At 42.3% G+C, this 13,828-nt stretch overlaps 1 protein-coding gene and 1 long non-coding RNA gene across 4 annotated transcripts in view; both read right to left on the bottom strand.

The window, feature by feature from the left end:
• Nucleotides 1-2,942, bottom strand: part of HLCS (holocarboxylase synthetase) — a 144,758-nt gene extending 141,816 nt beyond the window's left edge. For all 3 annotated transcript variants that reach the window (XR_013339545.1, XR_002465180.3, XM_021527455.2), the window contains exon 1: nucleotides 2,744-2,942. Coding sequence is in view for 1 of the 3 variants with exons in the window: in XM_021527455.2 (XP_021383130.2) it covers nucleotides 2,744-2,935 (192 nt within the window). In the remaining 2 variants the exon portion in view is untranslated. The remainder of the gene's footprint in view (nucleotides 1-2,743) is intronic.
• Nucleotides 2,943-9,233: 6,291 nt separating this feature from the next.
• Nucleotides 9,234-13,224, bottom strand: LOC116184248 (uncharacterized). Its single transcript, XR_004149009.2, has 3 exons — nucleotides 12,973-13,224; nucleotides 9,618-9,669; nucleotides 9,234-9,499 (listed from the first exon to the last, which is right to left on the bottom strand). It is a non-coding gene; the product is annotated as an uncharacterized LOC116184248 (long non-coding RNA).
• Nucleotides 13,225-13,828: the final 604 nt, after the last annotated feature.

Below are 13,828 nucleotides of genomic sequence, written 5' to 3'. Positions count from 1 at the left end.
ACCCAGCCACCCTTGGGGAGCACAGAAGCTGCACAAGCAAATACTGAGAAAGTGAGCTGACCTCAGGAAGTTTAAAGTGCCTTAAACATCCCATTTGGCTAAAAATCAAACCAAAGAAAAAAGCCTTTACAGGTAATTTATGACTGGGTAGTGTCTTAAGCGAGCTACTGATCACAGTCCAAGCTACTGAGAGAGCAAAGGAGCTTTGCTGGCTGCCCAGAAGCAAAAAGAAAAAAAATCTGAATTAACATTTTTAACATTTTATCTCTTCAGAGAGGATGTGAAAAGCTCCCCAGTGATGCAGAGCCAGAGCCCTCACACTCAGCTGCAGCACAACAGGATCTGCCCCAGAGATTTTCAGAGTCAAATGCTGTCACCACGTATTTTAAAGAGACAAAAACATATTGAATAACAGCCCTGAGTCCATGCCAAACTTCATGCCATTCCCCAGAGGGCTTCCCAGCTCCCAATAAACACCAATAAACCGAGCAGATTATAAAATCAGTTTGCATGAACAGCAATGCAGACAGAAAAAAATGTGCTGGCTGTGCAGGGACTGAGGAGAAGCTGTTTCAGAAATGAGCAGGAGTGGAACAAGCAGCAGAAATAAACTGAAATACTCCTCACAGAACAATAATCCAGGGCAACTGAGGCAGAACTCCTCTAAACACAGCTTTGCTTTGGTTTTGAGGGCTTTATTGGAATGTGAATTAGGTATTTCACTTGGCTGTGAGAGATTCTGAGTTTGCCACCATCACTCTTGAGTGTGAAATAATCTGTTCATTAAATAGCAAAAAAAAATCGTTTTAAATAGAGCCAATTCCATCAGCATTTCTAATCTTGTTTTCCCCTCACTGCAAACGTTCTCTTCACTCACTGAATTTAGGAAAGGCTTCTCTGCTTCCTGAAGAGCACTTAGCCACTGACACTCTCCATAAATCCCTTCCCAGCAATGCCTGGAACAACTGAAATAATTCCCAACCACTCAGGCATCAGCATCAGCAAAAAGCAGAGAGCAAGAAGAGCCTTACCCAGACCAATTCTATCATTTAGTGCCAAATTCAGAGAAATCCACCATTCATTTAAATAATTCAGATTAGCTGGGGGCAGTGCCAGCTCCACTTCTAATCCTGAAAGTCAAGCAAGCTCGCTTTGCAGTTTTGCTTCCAGCAGTGCCACGTGGAACTGGTTCAGGCACAGGGATTTTCCACTCTCATGGGCTGTCACAGCCTTCCCCACCCCTCTTCATTGGTGGTTTTCGTTTTTCACCTCATTTTCCTCACTTGAAACAACATTTTGTATGGGGAGAAGCAGCCAGCTCTCAGGAACCAAAGGCTCAGTTCACATTCCAGAGCAGCTCCAGCAACATTTTAAAGCCCTGACACGAATCTTGAAGGCACAAACACAGCAAATATTTTTAGACTAAAGCCTTATACGTGCTCAAAGTGTGTTGCTAAAATGGAAAGAGGCTTTTCCCAGGGACATGGAGTGAAAGGACAAGGGGGAATGTCCTTAAACTGAAAGTGAGCAGGTTCAGACAGGATATTAGGAAGGAAATCTTCCCTGGGAGGGTGGGCAGGCCCTGGCACAGGGTGCCCAGAGAAGCTGTGGCTGCTGAAAGTGCCCAAGGTCAGGTTGGACAGGGCATGGAGCCCATGGCAGGGGGTTGGAACAGGATGATTTTTAAGGTCCACTCTGTGATTCTGTTAAATTCTCTCAAGCTCTCCCAGCCAAGCTTTGCTACAACCACTGCTGCCCTTGCAAAGCTGCACTGCATACATACATACATATATATATATATATACACACACACATACAAATAGACATTTTGTAAAGAATGCATATTTTATGATTGGCTTTTCGCAAATGTTACAATGAATATTATATGTGTAATGTTAGAAAGTTATGCTGCATGAATTCTCTTAAGTAGTCTGTTAAATATAGTTTTAAGTTCCCACATAATGTTGAAATAGAAACTCTGTGGTGTGGAATTTTTTTACTAGCTCAAGCAAGAAATGAGATCATCAAGAAACTCTTCACACAGAGATGACAGTGACTTGGGGCCCATAAAGAGTTACAGCCCCCCTTATCAGAAAAGACAAACATTCTCCCACCTTCTCTCCGTCTTTATGGAACCACCAAGATTAAGGAGAGGTTGACAAAAACCAGAAAAGTTCTTAATTTACAAGGAATTTATGCATCGTGTATAATATATAAATATGCAACAGGCTATTGCTTTTAAGGTTATTTTTTTGTTCACAAGGCATGGTTTTCATGGCTTAGTGTCCGAGAGCATCAGGACGTCCATAATTCTTTACTTTTTATTGTCTTGTAATTATCCTAATTCTAAACTTCATTCCTGTAATTATATTATTATGTTTATAACCATTTTACTATTATCATTAAACTTTTAAAATTTTAAAAAGCAAGCGATTTGGCGTTTTCCACACATTAGCAGCACACAGAGCATCACCCCTCAGCCCATCTCCTATCCCAACAAGCTCCGGCAAGCAGCGAGGAGAGGAAACCACGGAGAGGGAACCACACCTGGACTTGACATTTCCCACCAAAGCCACCACCTGGCTGTCCCCTCCTAATCTCCTTGGCGTGCGATAACGCGTGGGAATTCCCTCCGCGCGTTATCCCAAAGCCCTGCCGGCCAGCAATCCCCACCCGCGCTGCTCCGGGATGCCGGGATGCGCATCCCCGTCACCGCGGCGACCGCGCACCCCCGCGCCTCTACCTGCGCCTCGCCGGTGCAGAACACCTTGCCGCCGACACGGAGGCAGACGCGCTCCTCGGGGTGCGGCTGCCGGGCGCAGAAGGTGAAGGAGCAGCGGGAGCGGTGCAGCCTCCGCACGGTGCTGCGGACGAGCGCGGCCGAGCGCGGCCCCCAGCGCGCCCACAGGTACAGGTAGCACAGCGTGATCAGCATGGCGGGCGCGCCGCGCCGGCCACGCCCCCCCGCCCGCCTCGACCAATGGCAGCGCCGCGCGTCGGGGAGGGCGGGCGCCGCTCGCAGCGCTGATTGGCTGGCTGCGCGCCGCCCCCTTCGCGCCGTCGCGTCTCTGCCCACCTCCCCTCAGCGCTGCCGGGGTTCCCCTCGCGCTGAGGGAATGTGTGAAGAGGAATAAAGAGCGCTAAAAATCGTTCGGAGTGGCTCGGGCGTTGTGTCTTTGCGGCGGGTTAAGTTGTAGCCAGCCGGGCTCTGCTGGAGGAAGAGGAGGAGGAGCAGGCGAGGTTTTCTCGCTGTCGGCGCCACGACTCGGCTTCTCTGGGAATGGCAGAATGGTTTGGGTTAAAAGGGACTTAAAAGCTCATGCAGCTCCACCCCCTGCCGTGGGCAGGGACGCTTTCCAATGTTCCAGGGTGTTCCAAGCCCCAGCATCCAGCCTGGCCTTGGGCACTGCCAGGGATCCAGGGGCAGCCACAGCTGCTCTGGGAATTCCATCCCAGGGGTTCCCACCCTCCTGGGGAAGGATTTTTTTCCCAGTATCCCACCTAAATTTGGGGGTTTTCAGTGTGAAGCCATTCCCTGTGTGCTGTCCCTCCATCCCTGGAAATTGTCTCTCTCCAGCTTTCCTGGGGCTCCTCCAGGCCCTGCCAGGCCACCCTGAGCTCAGCCCAAAGCTTCTCCTGTGCAGGTGAACAATCCCAGCTGTGCCAGCCTTTCCTGCCAGCAGAGCTGCTCCATCCCTCTGCTCATCCTGGAGCCTCCTCTGGGCTCTCTGCAGCAGCTCCAGCTCCTCCTGGGCTGGGGCAGGGCTGGGGCAGCTCTGCAGGTGGGATCTCACCAGGGAAAGAATTCCCCCCTCACTTGCTGCTCCCACCAGTTGAGATGGAGCCCAGGATAAATCTGCTTCTCCAAAGCTAAAACGATCCTGATGGACAACAGGAAAAGATCTCATCTTCCTCAAAAATGACTTGACACGGCTACCTGAACTTATTCCTGGATTGATGGTGCCCTTTTGTATCCCACACAGAACCAGGGGAAGACACCTGTCTCCAGTTCCCCTTCCTGTAGCCACCAAAGGCACAAATGGATGCGTTTCACTCCAGCTGGTTCATTGCATTCACCAAATGAGAAAGGGCTGTACACTGACATCAGAGTGAGGAACAGCCTGGCAAGGAATTGAACTGGAGGATTTCCACATGCCCTGAGTGCTGCAAACACAAATTGCTCCTCCACAACACACAAGACACAAGTTCTGCTTTACTCCTCCAATATATCTATGCACTAAAGTTATCAAGTATTTTCTGCATTTTATAGGGAAAGGAGTCACAACACAGCTCTGGGAAAGGAAGGTGTGGATCTCTCTCATCCTAGAAGGTGTGGGAGTGAAAGGAGAAGATAAAAAAATGCAAAATTCAAGGCTACAAGAAAGAAGCCAACACCTGCCTTGACAGATACGTGAGGTTTGTTTCCTGAACAACATTCAGTTGTTTCCTGAACAGGGCAGAAAGTCACAACATTTTTTTATTATTCTGAACTCAAGGTCTTGTCCTTCACTTGGAAATTCAGTGCAATGGGTATTCTAAAAGAACTGTTTTATCCCTAAGTGGATCTCTAGCAATAGCATGCTGGCTCTGCAGATAAACAAGGAACAAATTGTCTTGCTCTCACTTTTCAAGTGAAAGGAGGAGAGGAAATGCTTTTAAGTTGTGGCAGGGAATGTTCAGGAAATGTTTTTTTCCCTGGCAGAGTGGTCAGGCCTTGGGATGAGCTGCCCAGGGAGGTTTGGAGTCACTGGAGTTGTCCCAGAGGAGTCTGGATGTGGCCTTGGGGACAGGGTTTGGGTGATGCTGGTGGCTCTGGATGATCCTAAAGGGCTCTTCCAGCCCTGTGATTCTCCCTTGAACACCTCCAGCAATGGGACATAAGATTTCCACAACTCATGGCACAAACAGATTATAGTTTCAGTTGTAATGCCAAATATTTTAAGTCACTCTTCATCTCAAGCTTCAGAAACACCAATATTGTGCTGCTGCCACATCCTGCCCTTCACAGAGAGGAACAAATCTCCAGTGCTCCTCACCTGGCACCTCACACTGCTCCTTTGTGTGCCTTCATCTTGTGCAGGGAGTCCAAATCCTTGCCTAGGCACATCAAAAGAAAGAAAACAATTTCCAAAGTGAGCTCTGGGCTCTGGAATTCACTTTCTCTGTGTCAGCTCAGGTGCAGTGCTGAGCCCTGAGCCTGCACAGAGCTCAGCTGTCTGTGGAACCTTTCCACAGGCAGGAAGGGGCTGTGCTTCAAATCCTGCTGCCATCGAATGCACTCAGCTCCACAATGAATATTTTTTGATTTTTGAGGTTCCCCTATCCTGGAGAAGTTTATGAATAAATGAGAAACCTGAATCAAAGCCTCACCATGCAAAGGAATCTAAAGCAGAACAGGCAAAACCAGTCCCTGTTTCAAGACAAGCTCCTCTCTGTGTTGACAGAGAATTATTTACAGCTGTGAAGCTGCTGGAGGTTCTAGTTTCTGTAATATTGTAACATGGACTTAATCATGACAAAATTTGACTAGAAAGAGAAAGTTCATAATTTTATGACAATCTTTGACTAGAAAGTTCAGAATTTTAAACAAGCTTTGTCTAGAAAGTTCAGCATTTTAAATTGGGAAAACGTTCTGTTGTTATTATTATTTTTATTATTCAACCAAGGCCTTGCGTGCACCAGGGAATTTACTAAAATAAGTTTTCTAAAATAAAATTATCGTGTCAGTCAGCTCCTCTTTACAGAGGGTGGAAGGAAGCCTTGGGAAAAACAGGGAGTAATATCAACCATATTTGTAACCTTGGAGTGGCTGAGCTTCTCTTTTGACTTTACAGGAATATTTTGCTGTGCTTTGTGACCAACTGGTTCCTCCTCCTTCTGCTCCTTAAAAGCTTTTCCAAGGATTTATCTGGGAGGAGCTTTTCCTGCTGTCGGTGTCTGTGGTTTCTTATTTAATATCAGATATTATTCAGAACTGTAAATGCTGTAGAGATGTCCAGGTTCCCCAAATATACCAATTTATGTTGAGCACCCTTTATCCCTGCAAATGCGCAGTTGCCTTCATGAGAAAACTGCATAAAACCCATTCCTCACAAAGATAAAACCCATTTTTAATTAACAAAATGATTAGCACAGGGCTCATCTTTCTGTAGAAGTTCAATCAAAGTTATTCCCAGGTAATGTCAGAGATCTGAATAATTCCCCTGACATCTTAGAAAACTTTTCTGATTCTGTGTTCTTCACCAAATATTAAAATTAAGCAACTTACATTAAAATTACTGCAAAAAGGAACCTGATTTTAGTTAATGATTTCCACAAAAATGCCAAAGTTGTGTGGTTTGCTTGATTAGTACTATAATGTAATATTCACCTTTTTTCTACAAGTAATTATATTTGATAATGTTGCAGCTTTATCACCAAAGTTGTATTTTCAATAATTTTGTAATAAATTCGGTCTTTCAAGGCTTTATCAAGAGATTTAATTGAGAATAACTTTGCATCTTCTGGAGTGTTAAATTCCAGCAGTTCAGGCTCTAGTCCTGCACTAATATCCATGGTGGCAGAGGAATAAATCAATTCTCCTCACATCCAGATCTGATTGCAAGAGCACAGAGATCAATTCTTCAGTACAAACTTCCCTCCTTTCAACTCACAAGTTAAAACAGGACTAAACAAAACAGAGCTGCTGAAATTAAATATGTGGAGGTCAGACTGTAATTTAGCAAGATATTTAATTACACTGCAGGTCACTTAAGAAGTTTGCCATTTTTCCTCAGGATCTGTGCTGTTTTTTTAACAAATATTTTGGATTTTTAATATTATTCACCGTGTTCTCTGTTCTATTAATTGTGCTGATTTTGGTACAGAAATGATCAAAGGGATTGAGACTGTGCATGTATTTTTTATTTGCAACAGGGCACTATTGATTTCTTTACAACTTCACAGATATCACAAGGTATTTAAACATGGCAGGGAGTAGATTTAGACTGAAGGTGCCCAATTCACACTAAATAACCTGTGGTCAGTAAATGAAATTATTTTTGAAGAAAGTTTAATGTGAACTTGGACTTTTTTTTTTTCTAGGACAGGATGTGGATGAGATCTCCCAGGATGTGCAAAAAGTGCATTTACAGAATGTATTTAATAAAGAGCAAATCCTGATTGTGCAACAATCCTGAGAATTCTGTAAATTCACAGTCAGTAAAACAGCAAAGGGAAGGGAAGGGAAGGGAAGGGAAGGGAAGGGAAGGGAAGGGAAGGGAAGGGAAGGGAAGGGAAGGGAAGGGAAGGGAAGGGAAGGGAAGGGAAGGGAAGGGAAGGGAAGGGAAGGGAAGGGAAGGGAAGGGAAGGGAAGGGAAGGGAAGGGAAGGGAAGGGAAGGGAAGGGAAGGGAAGGGAAGGGAAGGGAAGGGAAGGGAAGGGAAGGGAAGGGAAGGGAAGGGAAGGAAAGGAAAGGAAAGGAAAGGAAAGGAAAGGAAAGGAAAGGAAAGGAAAGGAAAGGAAAGGAAAGGAAAGGAAAGGAAAGATCCCTGTTTTCCTGGGATTGCTGTCCCTGGAACAGCCTCCAAGGTGCGAGCCTGTCCTACCTGTGAACTCCTTGGGAAAAGCTCTCCTTCGGGCATTTCCCTGCTCTTGCCGTGTTTGTTTTAGTGGCAGCTCGCACACAGGAGGGGCTCACAGCCTCTCCCTCCCAGCTTTTCCAGCTGGGGAATCTCCAACTGTGAGTATGGAATTATTCCAACGACTAGAATCCCAAAAACTTTTGTCAATATCAGGAGTAAAGGACAAAATGTATTTCTAAAAGCATCATTATTATTTTTAATTTAATTCATTTTATTATAATAATTTCATTATTTTATTTGTTTTGCTGAGACTTCCTCCTTCTAAGCCAGCATTTCAGAACTAAAATTAAGGTTGTGATAACCTTATTGTTATTATTTTTATGTTTATTTGAAAGCGCTTTTCCATTTCTCCAGCTGGATCTATTGCACAGCACCAGAGATGGAAAATCCTGGTGGAAAAGCATCCAGAATCGTGGTGACCCCAACCAAAAAAAGGCAGACACAGCACCCAGCACTCCATCTGGGCTAATGGGATCAGATTGTTCTCCTTGGATTAATGCTGGAGTTGCTGCCTCAAAAAATAACCAGGCACTCAGTGAGCACAGGGAATCTGTGAGGGAGGCAGGGAGAAGTAATTTGGGGTTTTTCTGCACGAATAAAAAGATTTCAGTGTTATTTAAACCATCTCAAGTTCACTTGGAACTGGGATATCCTAAAGGGAAAGGAACTCTTGGTGAAAAAATTAGTCAGGGGGTGGCTGGCGTGTGGGGAGAAGCCAAATATCGCCATAAAAATCAGATTTACTACATGGAAATGCTTCAGGGATGCACAGGGTGAGATTTTGGGGGTCTGTGCAGGGCCAGGAGTTGGATCCCGTGGTGCTGGTGGTCCCTCCCAACTCAGGATATTCCATGATTCCTTTGTATCCTGATTTTCCAGCAGCTCTGCTTTGTGGAGGCCCTGGATGCTCCCAGCAAGGGATGGGGAGAGCCAGCAAATGGTGAGAGCAAATTTTGGGGGGAAAAACCCTTGGGGAAAAGCAGGAATTGAACATGGAAAGCCAGGCTTGGTCAGTTCCTCATTTTTTCTTTCAAGCATTTCTTTAGTGCTGGAAAAACATGGTTTCATTTGAGTTCTGTGCATGGTGATGGGTGAGAGTATCTCTAATTTAGTGTTAGGTATAGAATTATTATCAGTTCTTCTTAATAGATTATTAATATATTTAATTCAGTAATAACGATGTAGTAATAAAGTAATAATAATGTAGCAATAATTTATATTACTAATATAATATCAAGAGCTGCTGAAACAACTGCTTACTGCACACAACCCTCATTTTAACAGCACTTCATATTTGCTGAATTATAGATATATATATATATATATATAAATAACCTCAATTTGAAATCTCTGGGCATAATCTGGATGTGGTGTTTTGTATATAGGGAGAGTTTAAGTGAAAATTACTTTTAAAAACATGCTTTTGTGTGCATAATTTTATTTATTGGCTATTTTGGGAGGGATGTTGCTATAAGTAAACCACTGAGGAAATCAACAGAAAATTGAAATTTAAAGTAACTCTGTCTGGCTTTGACATGCACTGGGATTTTTAGTTTTACTTGCTTGGGTGAGAAAGCTGAAGGAACAAAAATAGAGATTGAGGCACAACCAACAGAGGTCCTGAGGTTTTATTTTTACAAGAGGACAGACCCACAGTGATGGTGTCAAGAATTCCACTCAGAGGAAAAAGCAAACAAAGCAACATTGCTGTGGAATTCTCCAGTTCCCTAAAGAAAATAAGTGAAATCTTCATTTTGAGTCCATTCTAATTAATAAATGTGTCTCTTTCCAGCCAGAAATGGATGGTGAAAGGATAAATTGGAGATCAAAAGGAGCCCTGGGGTTCCAGCATCCAGTGAGGTGAGTTAATCCTGTCACCTGAGAGAGGAAAAGTGACCAAAAAAAAAAAAAAAAAGCTGAAACTCCTTCTTTCTCAGGAGAAGGATCAATTTGTCCCTGGAAAATATCTCATTTTAGTAACAATTTAATTACTCACCAAACTGCACAGATTTTTATCCCTCAGCAAAGATGCCCAGGCTGAACAGAGCCTAAAAAAGATGAAAATAAGGAAAAAGTAATTTTAAAGCTCCATTTTTTGCCTCACCTAATTTGTGTTTCCATTTATTGCTCACTAAGCCCAAATAATGAATGGGAACAGCTGCTAATGGAGTGGGATTGGTACAAATTTGCTCTTGATGAAAAATTGAACTCCAGATAAAGCTTGTTAAGGTCAGAGGACTGATAAGGGTCTTCACCAATATTTGCATTCTCTCATTAGGAAACTCCTAATTGGGATTTTCCTTTGGAGGAGGAAAATCAGTGGAATCTCCCTTTTCTTTACAAACCTTTATTCTAAAAGCTGTGGCAGCTGAAATTCTGGGTGACCTTAACTGCTGTCAGATTTCATTGGAAATTGGCCCAAGTGAAACCAAGAGGAGCCATTTATGATTTTAATACAAAACAATATGGATTTTGAAATACATAAATCAGCCTACACCTCCTCCTCCTCCACCTGGAAACACAAAATCCACTAAAATCAACCTCTGTACCTCAGGCCACCAACCCCAATCTAACTCTGGTATCCTGATCCTAATTCTAGATTTAATTAATTAAGAAATAAGTTTTAATGTTCAGGCTAGATTGGATGGGAAAGTGTTGCACTGTTTAACTTTTTCTCTTAAAACGTGTTTTCTTCTTCTCAGGCTTTATTTGCCCAAATCCAAATCCCAGAAGTTTCTTGCTAACATTGGAGAGAAGGTTCTGGCCAGTTTTCCTGTACAAGCCACAATTCACTTCTACAATGATAATATTTAGTCTGAGGAAGAGGAAGAGGCTTGAAAGACCCAGAATCCACATTAAAAAATGAAGAATTTCAAAGAGAACTGTCAGGAATGTATAGATAAAAACATCTGACCAAACAGAGAAATCTGGCAGAGCTCAAAAGGAAATTATTTATAATTCTCTTTCCAAGGAAAATGAGTCAAAGCACCGGAAAATGAGAGGAAATCCTTTTGTGTTTTTAGAGACTTTTGCAAAAGGTTTAAATCAGGTTCACTTCAATAGCACAGATAAAGAAAATTGGGAGCACTGTACTGAGTCTTAATTTTAAATACTACAGTCCTGAGAAAATGAAAAATTCATTTATTATGAGGCTGAATAACGTAATGTACAGCCCCAAAACAACCCAAAGGCTTTGAAACACACAGAAATTAGGCGAGGAATTATTTAAATGTTCTTTACTGGCTCCATGGGATGTATTTATTCTGCTAGAAATGCTGAATGCCCAGCTGGCCTCACCCATTTCCAGTACAACCCACAGGTTCTACCCAACATTTGTGAAATTTCCTGGGGTTCTGCCATTCTCTTCTTATCAATTTTCCCTCCTGTAACCTTTTGCTAGCCAGGAAAAAAATCAGCCTTGATTAAAACCCACATTTTAATTTAATACCACATTAAAACGTGCATTAAGTGGCACCTGCTTTGCCTTCCCCACAATGTTTTCCATGCTCAGAGAGTTTCTCAGCACTTGCCTTGCTACCAGCACCTCTAAACACCTCAAATATTAAATATTTGCCCCCACTAGGTTGAACATATTTTTATTTTTAATGTTCTTTAACTCCAACCAAAACTGCCATGGTTTCCCCAGTGTTAGAAATGAGAAGCTTGACTCAGCTAATAAATCAAGCAGTTATTCAATTTATTAATTAATGTGGTAACCTATGAGCAAAGACAGTGCTGGGTACAGTGGTGGGGGAACAACTGTACACTGATTGTTGGGCTTGCTGGTATTTATTTATCATATTCATGCATATTCATAAGCTTTTCCCAGTGGTTTCTATTTCCCCATTTCTTCCATGAGCTTTCTGCAGTTTTTATTTCCCAATTTTTACGTGAGCTTTCGGCAGTTTCCATTTCTACCTTTTGATGTCACAATTCTGTGCTTTAGGATCATAAATCTATGATGGTGATGCCTGGTTCCTTTCCAATTTCTATACTCTACTGTGTACATTTTCCATTTCTTCCATGAGCTTTTGGCAGTCTCTATTTCTACATTTTGACATCACAATTGTGTGCTTTAGGATCATAAATCTGTGATGGTGATGCCTGGCTCCTTTCCAGTTTCTGTACTCTGCTGTGTGCATCCCAGGATGTGTGTGCAGGTGGTGGGGTCCAACTTCTGTTTTCTAGGATCATTAATCTATGGCAGTGATGTCCCACTTCCCCTTTTGAAATTATTAATCAGCAACCTTGATGTCTATCTTCCATCTCCAGGAGCTTGGGATAGAGTCACTTCCCTTTTTGTTTAAATCCTTTACACATTCTAAAGCTACAGTTTAAAATCCTTAGTACTCAGCAACATTCTAAAGTCATAATTCAAAAGTTCTTGTGATGAAACAACTCAAGACTCATACATTTTAAAGCTGCAGTTTAAAATCCTTAATACTGAGCAACATTCTAGAGTTATAATTCAAAAGTTCTTATTGCAAAACAGCTCAAGACTAATAATTGTTATTTGCAAACAAAAGATTGGTTCAAAAGCCTTCTTCCATGCTTTCCTTGGTTGTTTATCAGAACTCATTTTTATCACTCTCCCATGGCCCTGCTCCACACATTTCACAATTACAATTACACAGTTTGCCTGTATTTACCTGACAAGAAACACAACTTTGTATTTCACACCAGAGACAAAGCAAATGCAGAATTCCAGATTTTTGACCTTGCCTGCACCTCAGGTGGTTGTGAGATAAGGTCAGACACTTTTCAGAAGCCCTGGAATTGTGTCCCAGCCCCTCCTCTCAGTCAGGTACTGGCAAACAAAGGAGTGCCACACATTTTAAGTCTGGAAAAATTCAGATACCAAATGAATGAACCTATTAGAATGAAGGATTTTTTTTAAGATCTCCTCTTGCAAACTCAAAAGAGGCTCGTTAATTAAATATACACCAGGAGACAACATCCTGCCATATTGGGAATGACAAGAATGAGTTGAAATTGAAACCCCAGAATGACAAAGGAAAATTCAGCTTTTAGATTCATTTCCACATCTCCAAACACAGATAATTTCGGTATTTCACAAGATATCCTAAAATAATTGTATTTATTTTAAATTGTATTTGCTTTTTAAAATTTAATTCTTAAATTTTAAATCTATTTATTTTTATTTACTAATGCTCCAGCTTCCTCATTATTTAGTCTGCAGCAAAAGCAAACAGAAGAGCATCCAGGATGATTTCACTGCTCTGTGATGACCCAAAAAGTTACTGAGGTCCCAGCTTGTTAATAATTAAGCCCCAAAGTAAACTGGCATTCAGCTGCAGGGAACTTTCAGTTCCCACTTCTGATTTTTTTACCTCATCTGCAATCCCAGGGTGACCTCAGCACCATCCATCAAAGCATCCCCTAAAGGAGTTTAGGGTGAGTGGAGCACTTCAAAGGCAAGGCTGGGAGCAGCTGGAATTCTTGGCTCGGGTTCTCTGTGCCACAAAAACCTTCCCTTGGGAATTCAGCTGCAACACTTCCAGTCAATGCTGCTTTCACTTTCCATTCCCTAAAATGATGGCAGCAAAAAGCAACTTGTTATTCCCCGATACAGCTTTGCTGCTTTCATTTTCCATTCCCTAAAATGATGGCAGCAAAAAGCAACTTGTTATTCCCCGATACAGCTTTGCTGCTTTCATTTTCCATTCCCTAAAATGATGGCAGCAAAAAGCAACTTGTTATTCCCCGATACAGCTTTGCTGCTTTCATTTTCTATTCCTTAAAATGATGGCAGCAAAGAGCAACTTTTTATTCCCTGCCACAGGGGTGCCACCACAAAACCTCTACAATTTCAAATTCCTCCTGTATGAAAAATGATAATTAAAGTTGATTTTCATACAGCGGTCTTGAATTCTGCTTCCTTGAATATCCTTCCTCTGAAAGACACAAATATCCAAGGGAAGCATATCCTTACATGACACAGAAATGTGTTTTTTTCTAAATGTAACACAGGATTAATTTGGATTAAGAGAAAAAGAATTATCACAGGATTTTTTTTCTCTCCTAAATTACATTTATACAGGGAGAATGACAACAGAGCAGGACTGAGAAAAGGCAATATTCCCAACAGCAGCTTTCTGAGCTGCAGAGACAAACTCCAGCCAATTCACTGAAACATTTCCTATTTAATGTTATTTATTCTGCACTGGCTTCATCTCTCAGCTGCTT

The sequence above is a fragment of the Lonchura striata genome, chromosome 2, assembly GCF_046129695.1.
Source record: "Lonchura striata isolate bLonStr1 chromosome 2, bLonStr1.mat, whole genome shotgun sequence".
Taxonomy (NCBI): Eukaryota; Metazoa; Chordata; class Aves; order Passeriformes; family Estrildidae; genus Lonchura; species Lonchura striata.
The sequence above is the reverse complement of the archived record's forward strand: the minus strand, read 5'-3'. Positions and strand labels throughout refer to the sequence as shown.